The 21,131-nt window shown below is 46.0% G+C and overlaps 3 protein-coding genes across 8 annotated transcripts in view; 1 reads left to right on the top strand and 2 right to left on the bottom strand.

Annotated features, from left to right (window-relative positions):
* Acin1 (apoptotic chromatin condensation inducer 1) overlaps positions 1–7,794 on the bottom strand; it is a 42,566-nt gene extending 34,772 nt beyond the window's left edge. Inside the window, exons 1-3 of the mRNA XM_040740667.1 lie at positions 7,657–7,794; positions 6,207–6,272; positions 383–494 (exon numbers count right to left, since the gene is read on the bottom strand). Of these exons, the coding sequence (XP_040596601.1) occupies positions 383–494; positions 6,207–6,272; positions 7,657–7,794 (316 nt within the window). The remainder of the gene's footprint in view (positions 1–382; positions 495–6,206; positions 6,273–7,656) is intronic.
* On the top strand, positions 7,705–12,290 carry CUNH14orf119 (chromosome unknown C14orf119 homolog). Of its 4 annotated transcripts, none has more exons than XM_040740669.1 (2): positions 7,705–7,841; positions 11,609–12,290. In XM_040740669.1, exon 2 carries the CDS (start codon positions 11,610–11,612, stop codon positions 12,036–12,038), a length of 429 nt encoding a protein of 142 aa, XP_040596603.1. In that variant the 5' UTR covers positions 7,705–7,841; position 11,609; the 3' UTR covers positions 12,039–12,290. The 4 variants fall into 4 exon arrangements, with proteins under 4 accessions (XP_040596603.1, XP_040596605.1, XP_040596602.1 ...); XM_040740671.1 differs by lacking the exon at positions 7,705–7,841 and adding an exon at positions 7,888–8,145; XM_040740668.1 differs by lacking the exon at positions 7,705–7,841 and adding an exon at positions 8,154–8,311 and having other exon boundaries at positions 11,609–12,289.
* Positions 12,291–14,193: 1,903 nt separating this feature from the next.
* Lmln2 (leishmanolysin like peptidase 2) lies at positions 14,194–20,789 on the bottom strand. Of its 3 annotated transcripts, none has more exons than XM_040740660.1 (14): positions 20,254–20,789; positions 20,037–20,130; positions 19,906–19,957; positions 19,205–19,348; positions 18,787–18,916; positions 18,535–18,633; positions 18,283–18,449; positions 18,030–18,201; positions 17,644–17,713; positions 17,469–17,595; positions 17,129–17,380; positions 16,526–16,714; positions 16,133–16,312; positions 14,194–14,595 (listed from the first exon to the last, which is right to left on the bottom strand). In XM_040740660.1, exons 1-14 carry the CDS (start codon positions 20,546–20,548, stop codon positions 14,572–14,574), a joined length of 1,995 nt encoding a protein of 664 aa, XP_040596594.1. In that variant the 5' UTR covers positions 20,549–20,789; the 3' UTR covers positions 14,194–14,571. The 3 variants fall into 3 exon arrangements, with proteins under 3 accessions (XP_040596594.1, XP_040596592.1, XP_040596593.1); XM_040740658.1 differs by having other exon boundaries at positions 16,485–16,714; positions 20,254–20,786; XM_040740659.1 differs by having other exon boundaries at positions 16,485–16,714; positions 17,469–17,565; positions 20,254–20,784.
* Between the last annotated feature and the right edge of the window lie 342 nt (positions 20,790–21,131).

The raw sequence follows: 21,131 nt of genomic DNA, 5'->3' as shown, positions 1-21,131 counted from the left end.
AAGTACACAGTGGGTCGGGGCGGGGAGGAGTGAAGGGCTCAGCATATGGGATATGTAGGAGTGCAGGACGGCAGGCAAAGTTATAGATACAGACACACATACCAAAAAAGAGCGCTCAACAAAACAAAACAAAACAACATCTCCCTAGCGCAATGCTCTACCTCCTCTAAATGGTGACATGACTTATTTCTAACTCCTCCTCTCCTCAAACTAAGCTTCTCTTTCCTTGACGCAGCCAAACTGTAACTCATCTGGCTTCACAAAGCACTGAAAGCAAATGAGCAGCAATCTCTCCTGACTTGTTCCTGGGTTAGTTAGACCCACCTACTTGGTGACAGAGATCAAAGTAAAAGCCTTGTTAGCAGTGGCAAGGAGGGCTTACCTTCCAGCTCTGCAGCCTCTCGGGCTTCACGTTCTAGCCGCTGCCTCAGGAGCTCCTGCTGCTTCTCCAGATACTGCTTTATGAAACTGTTCTGGCTCATTTCCTCCCCAATCTGCGATGAGCAAACAGGATGACAAAGTCTAAGGGAGGGCAGCTATTAGGTGATTAGGAAGTAAATGCAGGCAATGGGCACCCAAGTCTTATAAGATGCAAAGCTAGCTGTTTTCCTAGTTTTAACCATGTCATAGACTTTGAGTTTTATTTTGTTTTTGTCATGGATAAGTACATAAAAAATATATTTGGGCACCGGGCGTTGGTGGCGCACGCCTTTAATCCCAGCACTCGGGAGGCAGAGTCAGGCGGATCTCTGTGAGTTCGAGGGTTCGAGGCTGGGCTGGACCGATAGCCTCCAAAACAATACAGAGAAACCCTGTCTCGAAAAACCAAAAAAAAAAAAAAAAAAAAAAAGCTAATCACAAATTTAAGCTGGAGGGGCTGGAGAGATGGCTCAGCAGTTAAGAGCAATGGCTGCTCTTCCAGAGGTCCTGGGTTCAATTCCCAGCACCCACATGGCAGTTTACAACTGTCTGTAGCTCTGGTTCCAGGGAATATGACACCTTCATACCAATGCACATAAAATAAAGTTAAATAGATTGTTTTAAAAAATTTAAGCTTGATATGTTAAAATGTTTAAAAATAATTATGGTGGCTGGAGAGATGGCTCAGTGGTTAAGAGCACTGGCTGCTTTTCCAGAAGACTTGGGTTCAATTCCTAGCATCTACATGGCAGTTTACAACTTTTCAAGATTTGACACTCTTGAAAAGACACACATTCAGGCAAAACACCAATGCACATAAAATTATTAAAAAAATTTTACTCATAAAAAAAGATTTAAAAAATTAAAAATAAAGTCAGTCAGTGGTGGTGCATGTCTTTTTTTTTTTTTTTGGTTTTTCAAGACAGGGTTTCCCTGTATTGTTTTGGAGGCTGCCCTGGAACTTGCTCTGTAGACCAGGCTGGCCTTGAACTCACTGAGATCCACCTGCCTCTGCCTCCCGAAAGGCATGGTCACCAAAGCCTGGCGGTGCATGTCTTTAATCCCAGCACTTGGGAGGCTTAGACAGAAGGATCTCTGTAAATTCAAGACCAGCCTGGTCCTCAGAGGACAGCCAAAGCCACTTATAGAAACCCTGTCTCAAAAAACAATAAGCAAACAAATCTAAAAGCAACAAAGCCAAACTACCTTCTAAAGAAACCTGAATTAAAAAAAGAAACATGAATTTAAATAATTTCTATGAACAATAAAATGTGAGTTTCTAAACATGTAAGACTTTTCTCTTCTAGTTAAAGATTAAAAAAAGATATAACAGTCCTAAGTATACGAGGGAAATGCCAAGACATTCTACAAAGCAAATCTACCCCATGTATCTTCATCCAAGAAACATAACTCTTGGAAGGTTTTCCCTTTCTTTCTTTCTTTTTTTTTTTTTTAAGGTTTTTTTTTGAGATAGGGTTTCTCTGTGTAGCCCTGGCTGTCCTGTAACTCACTCTGTAGACCAGGCTGGATTCAAACTCAGATCCACCTACCTCTACCTCCCCTGTGCTGGGAACAAAGGCAGAAGCTACACTGCCCAGTTGGAAGGCTTTTTCTAAGCTGTTCTATATTAAAGATCAGAATAAGCATTATGGCAAAAACAGAAATGCTAATATTTTATTTAAAATATTCAATCCCAAAAGTGATGTTACTGTACAAATAAGTTAAAAAGAAATAAAAATTCTAGGGACTATACTTCTTTTGTAAACAAGGTCTCACTACATAGTCCAGGCTGGCTTCAAATTTGAAATCCTTAGTAGTATATAGGTGTGCTACCATAATGGATCCTATTGTTGGCCGGCCTCTACCCCCACCCCAAGTGTGTGTGAAGTGTGTGTGAGAGAGAGATCACACCTAGTGCTCTTCCAGTAAGCTGTATCTCCAGACTGAATTGTGTCTTTTCATCTAAATTTTTATAAACTAGAATTTATGTAAAATATAATCTACTATTTTTCTCAAAACTGAGAATAGGTATGATGTATATTTTTAATCCTAGCACTAGAGAAGAAAAGCAGGCCAATCTCTGTGAGTCCTAGGCCAGTCTGGTCTACATAGTGAGTTCCTGTCTCAGAAGAGATAAATGCCAGGCTGGAGAGGTGGCTCAGCAGTTAGAAGCAATTGTTGTCCTTGGAGAGGACCTAGGTTTGGTTCCCAGCACCCACACTGCAGCTCACAACCATTTGTAATTCCATTCCAGGAGACCTAACCCCTCTCTTCTGACCTCTACAGGTAACAGGCACGGACATAGCATGCATGAATACAAAGCAAAACACTCATATAAGCAAAATAAATATTCTTTTTGTTTTTTTTTTCTGAGACAGGGTTTTTCTGTGTAGCTTTGTAGATCAGGATGGCCTCCAACTCACAGAGATCCGCCTGCCTCTGCCTCCCGAGTGCTGGGATTAAAGGCATATGCCACCACCATCTGGCCAAAATAAATACATTTTCTAGAGTGAGTTCCAGGACAGTCAGAGCTGTTACAGAGAGAAACCCTGTCTTGAAAAACCAATCAACTCCGGGCACTGGTGGTGCATGCTTTTAATCCCAGCACTTGGGGGGGGGGGCAGAGACAGGCGGATCTCTGTGAGTTCGAGGCCAGCCTGGTCTACAAAGCGAGTTCCAGGACAACCTTCAAAGCAATATAACATTCAACATTTGACACACTTGTAACTCCACTTGCATTAAAAGATAAACAAGGGGGATGGAGAGCGATTAAGAGCACTGGCTGCTCTTCCAGAGCATCGGGGTTCAATTCCCAGCACCCACATGGCAGCTCACAACTGTCTGTAACTCTAGTTACAGGGTATCTGATACCTTCACACCAATGCACATAAAATAGAGTTAAATAAATTATTTTTAAAAAAAGATAAACAAAACAGCTGGGCAGTAGTATCTCATGCCTTTAATCCCAGCACTTGGGAGGCAGTGGCAGGCGGATCTTTGTGAATTCAAAGACGGCCTGATCTACAAAATGAGTTCCAGGACAGGTAGGGCTGCTATACAGAGAAACCCTGTCTTGAAAACCCCCATAAAAATTAAATAAATAAAAATAAACAACAAACAAAAAAGATTAAATAAACCACAGAAAGGGAAATGCATACGGCTTGTATCTGCAATCACACCACGAGAGAAGCCGAGGCTGGAGAACTGCCATAGTCGGAGGGCAGCCTAGGCTACAGAGTAAGTCTCTGCCTCAAACACTCCAACCCAACCAACCTTTAGCATCCTAAGCACTGTGGCCCATGCTTTTAATCCCAGCACTAGGGAGGCAAAGACAGGCAGGAGGATCTTTGGGAATTCCAGAGTAGCCAGGGCTACATAGAGAGACCCTCCTGTTTCAAAACAAACAATAATAATAACAACAACAACAATAAAAAAAAAAGCAAGCCATCCCAGGGTTGCTGTCTCTAACATTCCCACATCATTCTTTATGTCCTTTAGTTTTCTCTTCACAAGTCCCCCTCAAGTCCTTCTTACATGTCTATAAAAGCAAGTCAAGGGGCTAGAGAGATGGCTCAGTGGTTAAGAGCACTAACTGCTCTTCCAGAGGACCTGAGTTCAATTCCCAGCACCCACATGGCAGCTCACAACTGCCTGTAATTCCAGTTCCAGGGAACCTGACACCCCTGGCATATGCGCCAAAGCAAATAAAAAAAAAATTTTTTAAAAAGTTGTTAAAAAAAAAAAGCAAGTCAATGTTTTCCATCGTATTTTCTAACAGTAAACACTTAGTTTCACCTACACTAAATGAGTCTCTCAGTACTCAACAGACACTGATGAACTGTGGGTTCCAAGTGTAAGAAAACAAGTATGTTTGCTGCAAAACCTTTGTTAATACAAGTAACATTTAAAAGTCTAAAATGCAACGACCTAAAAACAACCCTGAATTGACTCTTTGAAGTAGTTCTTTTAAATTGTTTAAGATTTATTCTTATTTATTTTACATGTATGACTGTTTTAACTGCATGGATAAATGTGCATCATGTGTGTGCTTGGTGTTCAAAGCCAGAAGAGGAAATGGGATGTCCTAGAACTGCAGTTAAGGATGGCCATGAGCCACCATGTGGGTGCTGGGAACTGAATCTGGGTCCTCTAAAGAGCAACAAGTACTTTTAACTACTGAGCCATCTCTTCGACTTTCATTACGTGTTTATGTACACGTACCCCCCTTGGGGTGGGTGGGTGGGCAGGTGTGTGTGTGTGTGTGTGTGTGTGTGTGTGCGCGTGCGCGCGCCCTCTCAGTCATGTCCTTAGAGGCCAGAAGAGGATCCTTAGGAATTACAGATGTTTGGGAGACATCCAATATAGTATGTGCTGGAATCTGAGCTCCAGTTTGAATCACTGAGTGGCAAGCACTCTTGACTAATGAGCTCTCTCTCCAGCCCCTTAGGTACTTTTTTATGCTTGCTAACCTCAGAAAGCTGACTAGAGGTATTAACAAGGGAACAGAAAGATTTTCCATAGTATCCTGAGACCTCATCTAGTCCTGGGCCCAGACACCACTGCATTTTTCTTTAAGTGTATAACACTAAATGAAGGGATTTTTAAAAGTTGAAAAGCACCCTAAGAGATGATATGGTCTAGAAATGTATGTCTTGTTTTTAACTATAGAATAGTATCTTCAAAACAAAATACATGTAGAAAGCTGGAGGCGGGAGCACAAGCCCGTGACCCCAGTACTAGGGAAGCTGGCAGCAGGAGTACTGCCCCAGTCTAAAGTCAGCACAGGTTACATTGTGAGCTCCAAGCCATCACGGCTACAAGGGGAGATTCTGTCTCAACCCTCAAAAACAAAACAAGACAACAAAAAAGTCAAAACAAAACAAAAACAACAAAGTGTCTTCTCCCAGCTATCCCAACAGAGCAGGTATGTAACTACTAGCTAAGTCCAACTACTTTTCTTATTACAGGTGAGACAACTAAGGCCTCCAAATGTTAAGTTTCTTGTCCTAAAAAACAAAAGTTTTAGGGATGTCTAAGAGTAACTGTATATAGTTAGGCAGCTAGCACTAATAAATTAATCACATTCTTTAAAAAAATTGTCAATAAGAGTTGTTGATAAGCAAGTATTTTATTCCACATTTATATTCAAAGACAACTTTTCCCCAAACTAATGGCAAATAAGTGACTTCAGAGTCTTTGTGGCACACTTGATCAGAGCCATATCTTTTGGGATGATCCACTGATACTTTTTTAATTCCAGTTCTTTATGCAAAATTAGTCTTGATTAAAATTCAACTGTCTGAGAGCTGGAGAGACAGCTCAGCAGTTAAGAGGACTAGCTGCTGTATAGAGGACCCAGGTTCAAGTCAGCACCCATATGGTGGCTCACAGCTGTCTATAACTCCAGTTCCTGAGGATTCAATATCCTCTTCAGGCCTCTGTGGGCACCAGGTATGCACGCGCTCGCAAACACGCACAGGCACAAACACATGTACCCACACACACACCACACACACACACACACACACACACACTACACTGATACGTATGCAGGGAAATCAGACACAGACACACACACTAATACGTATGCAGGCAAATCAGCCATACACATAAAATAAAAATAACCTTAAAAAAAAAGACAGCAATTGTCTAATATGGGAACACTTGCAATAAAAATAATTTAAGAAAATGCTGCTTTTGATAAACATGGAAGACACAACACCAACTCCTTTATTTACCGTTTTCTTCAAACAGCACATTTTATCTAAACAAATCTTTTTTCTTACCTGTGAATTTGGCTGGAATGCAGCATGGGGTGTTGAGTGTTTCTGTAAATTTTCTAGCATTAGAGCCTGGTATAAAGAAGAGCAAAAATAAGAAACCAGGAGGGGGGACCAAAAAGCAACCCAGATCTCTACCTCTCCCACAGCCTTTTCATTAAATTACTTAAATATACATTTATACCATACTCCTCTCACAGAGCATAAAAGCCCTGTAATAATACTGTTCTCATTCATCTTCGTGAGACCCTTAATGGTAGCCATGGTTACTGCTCCCAAATATACAGATATGAAATACAGGCATACAAAGACTCAGTGACCTGGCTATGTCATAGAAATCAGCAAAAGTGACAGAACAGGTACCAGAGTCCCTATTACTGTCTGCAATTTTGACTAGGAGCCACTCTCAAATCTGGTAACGGGGGTGGGGAACCACTCCAAATACTCAAACAAGCTTTAAATTACACGAAACCATGAGGCTGCTGATTAGGATCTGACTATTACTTGGTTAGCTATTCAGAACTGAAACTTAAGTGAACTGGCATAATTTTCAGCAGAGTGACATTCAGACTAATCAAATTATTAAAATTTCAAAGAGAAAACTGACCATAGACCTTGTAATCTGTAGTTTGACTTAATCCACACCCACCCACAAACTGTCAGCTTCGGGATAAGCAACGGTCTGTCAACTCAAGCCCTGAACTAACCCTGTCCCAATCGGCACTATCAGCCACGAACCCTAATGAACTCTAATCACACTGGTCCATCTCACCCTCCCTCCATTTACATCAAACCGATACACAATATGTATACCTCAGGACAGGCCCGTTCTCATCTACTCAAACTGACACGAAATCCCCAGCCTAAAGTGATCTGTCTCACCTCTCGCACTACAATATTCACCAAATTCTTATCCAGACTGTTTCTCGATTCCCTACAAATTAGGCACCCGTCTTTCACCAAGTCCTTCTATGAAGATTCCCCTTCATCTAATCAAGCGGACATTTTTACCCTACCCCAAATGTATTATTGCGGCCAGAGACACCAACGCTATCCGCCCAACTGTACCCCTAACTCGGACCCTGCCCTACTCGCCCCCCTTAAGGCCAGTCACACCGGTGGTTGTGGAGGGATTTAACTCCTTCTGCAGCGCATGCGCCGAAAACACAGACACAAACAAGGAGGGGGTGGGGGAAGAAGGAAGGAGCTTAAGACACTCCGGGAGAGTAGCGCGCACCCTCCCATTTTGGGCTCGCGCCGCTGCCGTTAAGGCGGGAACCGGCGTTATCTCTGTTCCAGCGCAAGCCACACCAACTACCGTGCGCGTGGATCCACAGGCTCGCGCTGGCGGCCTGAGAGCTCGCGCCGAGCCCGGACACTGCGCCTGCGCCGCGGCGGAGACTCGTCTCTACCGGGTCCGCTCCCCTCCGACACCTCGGCAACGCTGACTTCTCACCCCTTTGAGCCGCTTGACCAGGGCACTCTTCTGCCCGCTCTTGGCTAGGCCTCGCTGCTCCAGTGCGGCCTTCAGGTCGGTCACCCGCAGAGCCTGAAGAGGCTTCCCGTCCAGAGTCACCTCCTCCAGCTCCGCCATCTTGCGTGAGGTACTCGGGTCCGTCCCGACGGCTTCGGGCATCTTCGGTAATTTCCGCTAACGCCCTTCGAACGTACCGAATTGGCCCCGCCCACTGCCATAGTCTACCCCTCTATTACTGCTCAGAATTCCCCGGGTTCCTCCGGAACTGTTCGGCTGTTTCCGTCTCCACATCGGTACCAATCAGCTCTTTCCATTTGCCCAGCCTCCGCCCCTCCCTGTTTGCGTTCAGGATCGTTTGTTTTCGTCTTGCCGAGGCTTTGAATCGAATCTATTCGGAAGACCTCGAATCGCGCATAACCATAATCGGAGATATTCGGGCGTCTTCGGACCTGGGGCTGAGGCGCCGGGGTACTTGGGTATTTGGGGCTGGTTTGAGACCGGAAGTGCGTGGGTTACTGGGTTGGCTCTGCTTAGGGTTTTCAGGAAACATGGAAGAGACTAAGAGAGTTGGAGCTGGAGCTGAAGGACTATTGTGATCTCTGGGCGCTCTTTGAGAGGAAAGGGGAGGTAACAGGTAAAGATTTGATGTCTACAGGTTTCCTTTTGGAGAACCCTCCTGTAGTTTTACTTTCAGTAAGTGTCGCTTATTGTTACAGCGTCATTTGGAGCTACACCCTCCTGCTCCCGTGACGAAAACTCTGTGGTTCCCATCCTCTGCATCCTGGCCGCTCGGTCTAAAGAGCACCTGGGAGCTAAGACTCTTGCGGCTTCCAAACGTGGGAAAAAGTAGCTTTGTGTCTTTGATCCCAGGCAGTAAATTTATTAATGACTTTGAATTTAAGCTTACGGTTGAAGCCATGTGGCAAGACCATGGGGGAAAAGAACCCCTTCCCCTGAAAAAGAGAACTTTTAGGAGGAACTTCTCCCTGGACGCTCACTTTGAAAATGGCAGTCACCCTAAGCCGGGGTTTGAACTGATCTTTAGGGATACCTTTCTTGGTCGATACATATCTTCCAACTTGGAGCAGAAGTTGTAATTTAGGTCATAGAGGAGTGAAGGTTTTCATTGTTAGAGATACAAACTGTAGGACCCAAACGCTGTGGATTAAGTTGGCTGACACTTGATGCATGATGCAAAATTGATGGCACTTATAGGTATAAACGAGTAAGGAAAACTGTTCAGAGACACGTGTGCATCGTATCACAGTTTTTTTTGTTGTTGTTGTTTTTTGGTTTTTCGAGACAAAGCCCGGCCGTATCACACTTCTTAAGCTGCCTAAGTCAAGAAAGCAAAGGGACTTTTTTCAGAACTTGGAAAGTGTGCCTTCTGACTTTTTTAACCATTACTTTATTTGAGGCAAGGCCTTTATGTACCTCTGAAGTTTATTGGTCCTGTACAGAATTTATTAAGAGGGGTCAAAAAGCTGGGCGGTGGTGGCACATGCCTTTAATCCCAGCACTTGGGAGGCAGGGGCAGGCGGATCTCTGTGAGTTAGAGACCAGCCTGGTCTACAAGAGCTAGTTCCAGGACAGTCTCCAAAGTCACAGAGAAACCCTGTCTTGAAAAAAAAAAAAAAGAGGGAGCATAAAATAATAAAAATTCTTGACAAATTTCAGCAGCTGTGTATATATTGCATAGAAGGTGCTTGGTTCATATATGAACATTTAGGCTGGGACAAGTTGCTTGTACCAACGTTTATAGAAGTATACACTTTGATTTTAGAGAGGATAAACATGAACCTAACCTGAAACAGAAGTAGGAGAGAAGATAGAATAAGCATGTTTGTTTATTTGGTTTGGTTTTTCAAAACAGGGTTTTTCTGTGTAGCCCTGGCTGTCCTGGGAGTTACTCTGTAGACCAGGCTGGCCTGGAATTCAACCTACCTGTGCCTCCCAAATACTGGGATAAAGGCTTGCTCCACCACTGCCCAGCTTGCTTTTATTATTATTTTTTTTTAGAATTTTTTTTTAGATTTTATTTATTTATTATGTATACAGTGTTCTCCCTGTGTGCCAGCAGAGGGCACCAGATCTCATTCAAGGTGGTTGTGAGCCACTGTGTGGTTGCCGGGAATTGAACTCAGGACCTCTGGAAGAGCAGTCAGTGCTCTTAACTTCTTAACCGTCTCTACAGCCCCTGCTTTTATTATTTTTAATTGTGTATCTGTGTGTCTGTCTGTGGGCCTGTGTATGCCCCCTCCACACTATAGGTGGTAGTGCTCTGGAGAGCAGGAAGTGCATTTAAATACTGAGCAATCTTCTCCCTAGCCCCTCAGTTGGTTGTTTTACTGGGGATGTAACTCAACTAGCAAAGTGCTCTTTTAGCATGCCAGAAGCTCTGGGTTCTATCCCTGGCACCACAGAAACAGTGTGGTGGCGCATCCCAGTTCAAGGCCATCCTTAGCTTCATGTCCAGCTACATGAAAATTAGAAGGAATGTGGGGAGAGACTGTGGGTGGAGGTGTTGACATGCCTGTAATCTTTAACACCATCACTTGGAAGATGACTGAGGTAGGAGGGTCTTGAATTTGAGGCCAGCCAGATTTTTTGTAAGACTTGAGGTAACCTGTGAGAATGATTACTCTTCTCTTGACCCAGAAACCTCTGCCTCCAAATCATTCAAACCAAGAGGATCAGGTGTCTGTGTCTGTGTCTGAAATTGCCCTGGCCATCAAGGCTTTATGTACCTAAAGAGCCACCAAGTATCTGAAAGGTGTCCCTTTAAAGAAAGTTTAGCAGTAGTGTTGACAAGTGTACTGAGGACAAGCAGTAGGCCTGGGTATGAGATTGGTGGTCCTGGAAGAGTGCTGAAGTTTTGCTACATATGCTTGAGAATGTTGGACTTAAAAGTTCAGAAGTAGGGGCTGGAGAGATGGCTCAGAGCATTGGCTGTTCTTCCAGAGGTCCTGAGTTCAATTCCCAGCAACCACATGGTGGCTCACAACCATCTGTAATAAGATCTGGTGCCCTCTTCTGGCCCCCAGGGATACATGCAGGCCGAACACTACATACATAATAAATAAATCTTAAAAAAAAAAGTTCAGAAGTGAATTCTGTGGTCCTTGAAAATATCCAGAGCAATGCACCCAAAGTACAGTCAGATCAATCCACATGTGAGCTTACCTGTCATACTGAAAAGAACAGAAATATCTACAAGTAATAAACAGTGATTGGAAAGGTTGTGTGTGTGTGTGTGTGTGTCTGTGTGTCTGTGTGTGTGTGTGTTTTATTTTTTGTTTGACCCAGAGTCTCATGTAGTTTAGGCTGGCCTGGAACTCCCATGTAACTGATCTTTAACTCATGATGTTCCTGCCCCTTGCTGCTATTGTACCATATGTGTCACCGTGCCTGGCATGTGTTTTTGTTGTTTTGAGATAGGGCCTCTGTAAGTTAAACTGGACTGGAACTTACTGTGCACCTATGTAGTCCAAGCTGGCTTTTCATTCTTGGCAGTCCCCCATCTTGGCTTTCTAAGTGTTGGGATTATAGGTGTGAGTCACCACACCTGGCTTAGGCCAATGGCATTGAAAAGGAAAGAAGGCTTGCCAAATACCAAATGAAGTTATTCTTGGGTGACTTCTTTAAGGTAATTGTATAAACATAAAAATAAAGGCTCTTGTTACATGTGGCATGGCTGTGTGCATTTGTAATCCCAGTATTCAAGAAGCTGAGGCAGGAAGGACCAAATTCGTGGCCAGTCTGGGGCCACACATATATAGTGAAGTCCTATCATAAGAAAGGGCCCTGTTGTTTGGTTTCCTCTAGATTGAGTTGATGGATATGGTTGGGTACAGTAGGGTTTGTTGCTTAGGAGGTTATGTTTAGGTTTCTCTCTGTAAAGAGTGTGTTAACAGAGTTTTGTTTGTTTCAGGATGCCACTGGAATCATCTTCCTCATCAATGCCACCATCCTTCCCTTCTGTGTTGCCTTCAGTGCCAGACGATACTGCCAGTTCCACCCCTCCTCCAATGTCTTACATCACTTCCCAGGAGATGAAGTGTATTCTTCACTGGTTTGCCAGTTGGTCAGGTCCCCAGCGGGAACGTTTTCTACAAGACCTGGTAGCTAAGGCAGTGCCTGGAAAGCTACAGCCACTGCTGGATGGTCTGGAGCAGCTCAGCGTATCTGGGGCAAACCGGCCACCTTGTATCTTCGAGTGTCAACTACGTCTTTGGGACCAGTGGTTTCGAGGTTGGGCTGAGCAGGAGCGCAATGAATTTGTCAGACAGCTGGAGGTCAGTGAGCCAGATTTTGTGGCAAAGTTTTACCAAGCAGTGGCTGCCACTGCTGGTAAAGACTGATAAGGCCTTCAGATCAAGAAGATAACTACATGTGCTCAAGCCAAAGGCCATGACTCTAGTGAAGATTCAGTGCAAGTGTGTCATTTAAAGATTGGCCTGAACTGCAGGGTGCACTTTTCTCCCCTGTACCAGGAGGCAGAGGCAGCCTGATCTTCATATCAAGTTCCAGGCCAGATAGTGCTACAGAGTGAGACACTGCCTTAAAAAAATTGCTTCAGCTGGGCGTTGGTGGCGCACGCCTTTAATCCCAGCACTCGGGAGGCAGAGGCAAGCAGATCTCTGTGAGTTCAAGGCCAGCCTGGTCTACAGAGCGAGTTCCAGGACAGCCTCCAAAACAATACAGAGAAACCCTGTCTCGAAAAACCAAAAAAAGCTTGAACTTGATGACAAGTGCCAGCACTGTTTTTAACTTAGCAATGTGTCACCTGGACTCTGTAAATGTGATACTTAAACAAATCTGATTTTGTCAGACACCTGCTGTATTTTCAGGAGATGTACAGTAACATTTCGTCTTGCCAGTGAATTTGTTAGTGGCCACACCCTTTGGGCGTGGCTTCAGATGTGGTTGTGGCGGGAAGGTAGAGAAGTGCAGGGTGGGCTCTCTTCCTCTTGAGTGGGGATCGCATCACGGGCAGAGACTGCAGATTCTGTAGCAGGAATGCTGTGGTGGTTCTTCACTGTTATCTGTGTAAGCCGTTCCCCAATAAAACACCCATTTATCATTTGTCTTGGATCTAGTGGACTCATTAATGTCCCACCTTCAATTGGCACCCCACGTGGGGCAACATTTTGTTGCTGGTGTTTTTCTTTCCAGTCAGGTCTCTAACCGCTTCAGCCCCAAATGAACAAACAGAGATGCTATATTAATTATTATCCTGTTGGCTGATACCTAGGGCTTCTTACTGGCTAGCTCTGTCTTAATTATTAACCCATAACTACTAATCTGTGTATTTCTACATGGCCTTATCTTACCAGAGAACGCCTGGCACATCCCATCCTCCCAGTCTTTATATGGCGTCTCCTCACGCTCTCTGCCTACCTTTCTAGTCCTGCCTATCTTCCTGCCTCTATTGGCCAAACAGTGTTTTCTTCATCAACCAAAAGAAAAAACATTTATACAGAAGGACATCCCCCACCATCAGACACCTGCTTTATTTACAGGAGATGTCTAAATCTCAAGAATTTAAAACTTCTGTAATCACTAAAAAGAACCAGTGACTTATAACTTAAGGCTACTACTGTTGGCTATAGATGACTGATTTTACCACATTTACCCAACTCTAGCATAAAATGTGATGTCCCAACCATTGGACTTCCCAGTGATGATTTAATGAATTAAGGAAAATCAAGAGAAGGAAATAATTGCCTGATCCTGTACATTGTTTGACTCCAAAGAGCAATGAAAGATAAGTATTGAATAGCAGTGACCTTTTCTAAAACGTGTGATGCCCTTGGGGCTGGTAGTAAATGTTCTGCCATTGGTCTACAACAGTCTGAAAATAAGTGAATAAGTGATGCTTCACAAATTAAACTGTTTATTTGGGGAGGGAATTAAAGAATAGTTCTTCACTATAAGACTCCACATTTTATATATGGCAAAACTATTGAAAAGTTACCTGGCAAAGAGGCATTCTAAAGAAAATAGAACAGTAGTTACAATAAGTAGATTTTCCCATCCAGTGGTCTTTATTTTTATATGTGTATGTGTAAGGGCCTGCATGTATGTGTATGTACCATGTGCATGCCAGTGCCCACTGAGGTCAGAACAGGGTGTTGGATGTCCTATAACTAGAGTTACAGAAGGATGTGGGTGCTTTGAGTCTTGGTCTTCTATAAGAGCAGTAAGTACTCTTGTTTATATTTTTTATTTAAGCCAGGCAAGGTGGTACACACCTTTAATCCCACCACTCCAGAGGCAGAGGCAGGCAGATCTCAGTGAGTTCAAAACCAGCCTTGTCTACAGAGTGAGTTTCAGGATACCTAGGGCCACATAGAGAAACCCTGTCTTGAAAAACCAAAAAAAAAAAAAGGAGGGGGGGAGGGGCTGTACTGGAGAGATGGCTCAGCCGTCAACCATGTGGTGCCTCACAACCATCTATAATGGGATCTGACACCCTCTTCTAGCAAGCAGGCAGACGTACAGATAGAGCACTCATACACATAAAATAATTCTTTTAATTAAGTAATTTTGCATGTGTGTATGTATGTCTGTATATGGGTACTCATGAGCCACAATGCACATGCAGAAGTAGAGGCCAACTTGTAGGAGTTGGTTTTCTCTGTCCGCTTTGTGGCTCCTTAGGAATCCAACTTGGGTAAATGACTACTGAGCCATCTTGCTGGCTGGCATCACACCTGCTTATTTTAAACTGATCTCCTGTGCCATGTATGTATCTCTCATGATGATTAAGTTGTAGATGGTCCCACTCGGAGTGTAGCTCGTTTCTGGTAAGCCAAAGTTCCCAATGTGCCCATCAAGATTAGCAACAGTAGGCAGAATCCCATGGAGAGAAGTCCGTCAGTCATGGAGAGGTTATGGTCCATGGAAGTCAGCAACCTAGAAAATGAAAGGCGCTGTTTGTCCTGCAATAGTGCTCAGCCATTATGGAAAGGAAACATGTTTGGGTCAAGCACTAGGGCAAACAAACCAGTAAAAGCCAATGTTGAACCCAAAACACGGGGAGGAAACCAAGGCCCAAGTCTCCAGCAGCTTTAAGTACGGAAAGGAGACCCAGGGTAGTGGCAAGTAGCTTGTGGGAAGACACAGTTTTGGTAGATAGATCTATGAGCACTGCTTAAGGGGTGCAATGGCACACATTTACCATATAACCCCAGTCTCCTGAGGCAGGAGGATCAGAAGTTCAAGGTCATCCTCAGCTGTATAGTGAGTTTGAGGCCAGCCTGATACTAAATGAGACCTTGTCTCAAAACAAACTAAAAAACCCCACAAAAACACAAATAAATAAACCCTACAACTGGGGAAGCAGAAGCAAATGGATCTGTTGTGTTCAAGGCTAGCCTGGTCTACAAAGTAAGTTATAGGACAGCCAGGGTTACACAATGAAACCCTGTCTCACCCTTCCGTGTCTCCTTCCCCTCCTGCTCCCCAAAACAACAAAATACAACTAAAATCCCTAAGTTCTAGGATGGGAGACCCTATTTTTTGTTTGTTTTGGTTTTTCCAGACAGGGTTTCTCTGTATAACAATTCTGTCTTTTCCAGAACTCACTTTATAGACCAGACTGGCCTCTGCCTGCCTCTGCCTCCTGAGTGCTGGGATTAAAGGCAGACTGCCTATCGAAATCATATTTGTTAAGCATGCATTTTGTGTATCTTTTTCTAGACAAGGTTATGTTAGTGAAAAGATGCCCAATGGGCTGGAGAGATGGCTCAGAGGTTAAGAGCACTGGCTGCTCTTCCAGAGGTCCTGAGTTCAATTCCCAGCAACCACATGGTGACCCACAACCATCTGTAAAGCGACCTGGTGCCTTCTTCTGGCCTGGGCAAAACACTGTATGTATAATAAATAATTATTTTAAAAAATGCCCCAGCACTCGGGAGGCAGAGGCAGGCAGATCTCTGTGAGTTCGAGGCCGGGCTGGTCCAACAGCCTCCAAAACAATACAGAGAAACCCTGTCTCGTAAAACCAAAAAAAAAAAGCCTAACATCACATTGGACCCATCAGACAGTAATAGGAAGTGCACACCTTTAATTCCAGCACTTGGGAGGCAGAGGTAGGCAGATCTCTGAGTTTGAGGCCAGCCTGGTCTATAAAGTGAGTTCCAGTGTAGCCAGGGCTGTTACACAGAGAAATCTATTTCGAAAAACAAAACAAAAAGAAAAAAGTGATTTTAGGTGCTGGAGAGGTGGCTCAGAGGTTAACAGCACTGCTCTTCTTGAGCTCAATTCCCAGCAACCATATGGTGGCTCACAACTACCTATAGTGGGATCTGCTGCCCTCTTCTGGCAGAAAGTTGCACGTGCAGATAGAGCACTCATATACATAAAAATAAATAAGCTTCTCAAAAACAAAAACAAACATGCGATTCCAAATGTCTGACAAGCAGGGTGCAAAGCTTATTACTGATCTTACTTGCTGTGTTCTGTGGTAAAGATGGCTTTTCCATGGTGTACTTGGAGGGGTTTCTCCTGAAAAGTCAGAGTCAGGGTGCGGTACAGTGTAGCAACGGAAGGCCCTTGGCAGCCTGGAGACTTCCACATACTCACAGTGAACACCAAATTTGTGGTGATGAATGGACTGTGGAAATAGCACCTGAGCAAAAGGTGAGATCTCTTAACAGAGGAGGCGTGCTTAAAAGGGGATGCCTGTAGAGTGAGTGCAGGTCCCGGGGTGAGAAGAGCAGAGGACACAGGAGAGCCTGAGAGAAAGCACATGAGCACTCTGCATGGCCCACTGTCCTCACAGGCAGAGCTGTCCCCTTTACCTGCTAGTGCCACCTCTTGTCACCAGAGCCTGCAGAACTACCTCAGCCAGCTCTTGTCTCTCTTCTTTCCCCAGAGAGTGGCCTGGGGTCCCTGTTAGTCCTAAAGACAGCTGGAATAGCAGGTCTTGGGTCGAAAAACTCGTCGGTGGAGAAGTGACGGCGCCGGTACCTTTGTTACTCAGGCACAGGCGGCCTTGGGGACAGTAGAGAAGACCATAGTATCCGGGTATCTAGAGGAAATTGCTACAGCTTCAATTATTTGTTTAGGGCTGTCTTCTAAGGAAAATGGGTAAAGGAGACATTTGGGGGGAGGAAAGGGTGGTGATGCGCTGAGTAAAGAAATTTGATCACCAGCATGCTAAGTAAATGCATAAATAAAACAAAAATTCAAAGTTCTGTAATCCTGGATTATGAGAAACTAAGGCAGAAGGGCTGTCACAAGTTTGAGGTTAGCCTGGGTTGTAGAGCTAGTTCTGGGCCAGCCTGGACTACAGAGTAAGACACAGGAAGCTGGACAGTGATACCAGTCAAGCATTTCCCAACTTTTCTGCCTGTGTGCTCTGAATCACTTGGGTCGGGTGGTGGTGAGATTTCCAGGATGGAAACTCTGTCTCGTAAAAACAAAAGAAAAGAAAACATCTCACCTGAACAGCCTTTCCCGGAAGGCAGGGGACCCACGGTGACCCCTCCACTCGCACCTCGTACGCTCCCTTGTGCGTGCATTGATGTAAATAGCAACGGCCTGTGAGAGTTACCGAGGGCGGGCTGACCTTGTCTTTGGAGAGCTCTTGGGAGGTAAGGTTGGCAAGGAAGCAACGGCTGTGAAGATGGTAGAGCTCCCCATGGGGGCTCTGTGCTCTGGTGAGGAGTCCGTTTTCCTCCTTCCAGCACTCACTCTAGAGTGCAGGGAAAGCGGTGGTAAAGTGTGACACCATGGAGGTGGACCCCTCCTGGGCCTGCTCTTGTCTTCAGTAGTCCACTTACCCCACGGGCTAAGGGTTTGTACATGCGGCAGCCTTCTAGCATTGGGTCTGAGGAGCAGCGTCCCTTGTCCAGGTGCAGGTAGTGGCAGCCCAGCCCACTGTGTGGCAGGGAGAGTGGAGAAATGACCCTGGGACCGCTGACAGTTTGTACAGTCCCCTGCCCACTCAACACATACCTGCGGGTGCAGAAGAAGTCTGACGATCCATTCCCGCATGTGCTCACCAGGCCAAACTCCGGGCCAGAGCCTGCTTGTGCAATAAGAAAAGAAAGCACCCAAGGTGAAACTTCAGGCTGGGCATAGTGACCAGCACTCGGGAGTAAGAGCCAGGAGGAACTCTGTGAGTTTGGAGGCCAGCCTGGTCTACATAGTGAGTTCTGACAGCCAAGGGTACATAGCTAGACCCTGTCTTGGGGGCAAAAAGGATGAAACCCTAGACATCCCTCAGTACCAGCTTTGCTTACAGTTTGAATTACACCTTAGTAGCAAACTCCAAACGATATCTCCCCACAAAGCTGACTTGGGTTATAAGTGCTGACCCGCAGACCTTGCCTACTTCTTACCCTGGCCCCACAGGAGCTCCTCTGCAGCACTGTGGTTGACTTGATACCAGCCTGAATCTTCAAAGGCAGCCAGAGTTATCGGGTCAAGTCGAGTGTGCTGGGCACCATGGAAGGTAGCAGTCATTATAGAACCCTGGAGTAGCCTGGACTCCCAGTGCGAAGACAAAGAGCCCTGGTGGAAAGGTAGCAAATAGTTTGACTGCTCCCTGTCTGGGATGATTTGGTCATCATCGTCCCAAGGTGTTATTCTCACCTCTTCTTCCAAAGGAGCACCCAACACAGTCCCCGGCACACCCAAGTGTTTGGCTAGGCTGCGGCTGACAGCCGGAGTGGCGAGGAGCAGCTGTCCCCACGCGTCTCGCCTTGTCACACGCCTCCTCGTGGAACAATTCTCTCTAGCTGGCTTTGGAAAGGGAGAACCTAGGGAGGGTGAGACAGAGTCAAGGGGGTGAACTCCCTCTGGTTGGCATTATAGGGAGCCCACCCCCTCATTTCTTCCATTTACCACTGAGTCCTGAGGGGCAATCCCGCCATCTCTTGAAGAGCTCTCCAGAAAAACCCAGGACGTGGAGCAGTTCATGTAGTGTAGCCTGAGGACAGACAGCTGCAGAGGGAGGGGCTGGCTCTGCAGCAGGGCTCCAGCCCCTCGGCCTAACCAGCTCTCCGTAGGGCTTAAGACACTTCCTGTTCCACCCTGGTTAGGTTCTCCCGCTTCGTGGGAGGCTCCCACATCCCCCACCCATCATGCAGTTGTTACCTACGGCGACAGTATCACCATAGCTGAGGCTGGGGCTGCTGAGATGTTGGGTGCAGTAGACAATGGTGCCAGCAAGGGGCCTGTCTTCTGAGTCCAGCTGGCAGCAGGCAGCATAAGCTATGACAGAGGGCTGCAAACAGGCCGAGAGAAGGTGTAGAAAGGAAGAAAGTAAGGTAATACAGCCAGGAGTCTGCCTGAAATTAGAGGAAGCCAGGGCTCTGTAGAGCTCTGCTGGGGTGGTGCCCATGGGCAGCCTGGAAGGTTCGGAGCTCTACACAACGCAAGCCTTATCAGCATACTCCAAACTGGCCTCCAAAGAAGTCCAACTCAATGAAACTGCTTCTATTTCCATATCCCTCCTTACAAACCTTCAGATTAAGAGAGACAGCAAGGGAAAGGGATGGGCTTTGAACCTCACCTCTTTGTGACACTTGGAAGAGTGGGCAACCCTCACATACAGGAGAAAATCAGTATTTTGGACTCCAGGGCCATCTGGTTGGATTAGTTGGGGCAGACCATGCTCTGGCCACAAGGAATAACCACGCAGGTGGGCATCAGGAATCTGTCAGAGAATGAAATCTAGTATAAGCCTTGCAAATGGATGCAAGCTGGATGTTAGAAGGAAGGAGATATTTGTGGGCTGTCTCATACCATCCTAACTGAGTATGTATAACCCAGAGCACATATGAGGCCTGGGTTCAAGTCGAGTTTTATAAAAAAAAAAAAAAAAAGGCTGGGTGGTAGCACATGTCTTTAATCCCAGCACTTGGGAAGCAGAGACAGGTGGATCTCTGTGAGTTTGAGGCCAGCCTGGTCTACAGAGTGAGTTCCAGGACAGGCTCCAATGCTAAACAGAGAAACCTTGTCTTAACAAAACAACAACAACAAACAAACAAACAAACAAAGCAGAGTTTTGCCCCTAGGCATCCGTATCTCTGCTCTAATGTACTTGAGAAGCATGAGTGGAAAGGGACAAGGAATGTCCCTTATTACGAAGAACAAGATGGGAGGCAGTTTCACATGTCTGAAACCGGTTCCTGGTATGTGCTGAGGTATTAGGAAGCTCTAGGTAGATTAGAGACCTTTGGATCCCTAAAACCACCAGTAATTTGTTCTCACCTTTGCCCCGAGGCAACTCTCTCCTTGATACCCTGGGTTCAGGAGGCTGCACCTGTCAAAAAACATGTAGCAGTGAGCTAGAGACATTCTCTAGGCGTCTTTGAAGAAGACATTAACAGTGACAAACTCACCTGTGGTAGTTTGGGGTGTCTGGGTTTCCCCAGACGGCACGGCAGTATTGTGTAGGGTCTCGACTCAGAAGCAGAGGTCCTTGAACTGGCGTGACTTAAGGCAAGAGAACAGTTCGCCTCATCATCTGGGTTTAATTCCTTTTCTGTGACGGACTCTTTCTTTCTCCGAGACCCCTCCGCCCTCAGCTCTCGGTGGAATTCCTGACCCCTCACTTACCTGCTAGGATACCCTGAATTCTTCGAGCGGCCTCTTTCAGTGCAGCCAGGGCTCGAGATGTTCCTCTGGTTTCCTCCCCATCAGGAGCCCAAGCCTCACTGGATGCAAGCTCTCTTGTATAGTAGGTTTGGATTCTGAGGGGTTGAGCATCACGGGAGATGGGGAGAGGAAGGACCGAGGAGCGGAAGCGTGTGGGCATTTGGGAGAGGTGGGGCCTGAGAAGGCGCACGGACTTCTGGGTGTCATCATGCAGACATCTGCTTGCGGCCACCCCAAGGAGGAGCAGTAGCCGCATCTTCACTCTGCGTCCCGTCCGCGTGGCCAGCTCACTTATGTCTGCCCTTTCTGTATTCTGTCTCCACACCCCCACCGTTCTGGCTTGTTCTTAGAAGAGTTGAAAGTCGTTGACTAAATGTCCTTTCCTACTAGGAGACAGGATTTGAAACGCAAGGGCTGGAGCCGCCTCCTCTAGGGTGCCAGAGGTGGAGAGCTGGGGGAGGGGTGTGATTCTGAGCCTTCACCCAGCATTCCTGTCCCCAACTCTGTCTTTCTCAGCTGGAATCCTTGAAGCCCCCCCCCCCCCCCCCCAAGAGAGTGGAGGCCGGACTATGGATGAGGAATGGGAGGAGCAGTGGCTTTGGGTTTTTGGTTTTGTTGTTTTTCATGGACGCCTGCCCATCTCCTTGGAGGTGAGCAAACAGGTGTCGCATTTCACTGGGCCAGCCTCTAACTGAGCCGTGCGACTTTCAGGAATGTTCTGCACCTGCGTGGTGCTGTCAGCAGGCGCACAGCAAACACAGGCCTCCTTGGGGAGGCTCTGGGCTAGGCCTTCTAGACCCCACAGCAGCTGCTCACTCATTGGCAGGAGAGGGAAAATA

Source organism: Mesocricetus auratus, unplaced genomic scaffold, assembly GCF_017639785.1.
Source record: "Mesocricetus auratus isolate SY011 unplaced genomic scaffold, BCM_Maur_2.0 Super-Scaffold_100707, whole genome shotgun sequence".
Lineage (NCBI taxonomy): Eukaryota > Metazoa > Chordata > Mammalia > Rodentia > Cricetidae > Mesocricetus > Mesocricetus auratus.
The sequence above is the reverse complement of the archived record's forward strand: the minus strand, read 5'-3'. Positions and strand labels throughout refer to the sequence as shown.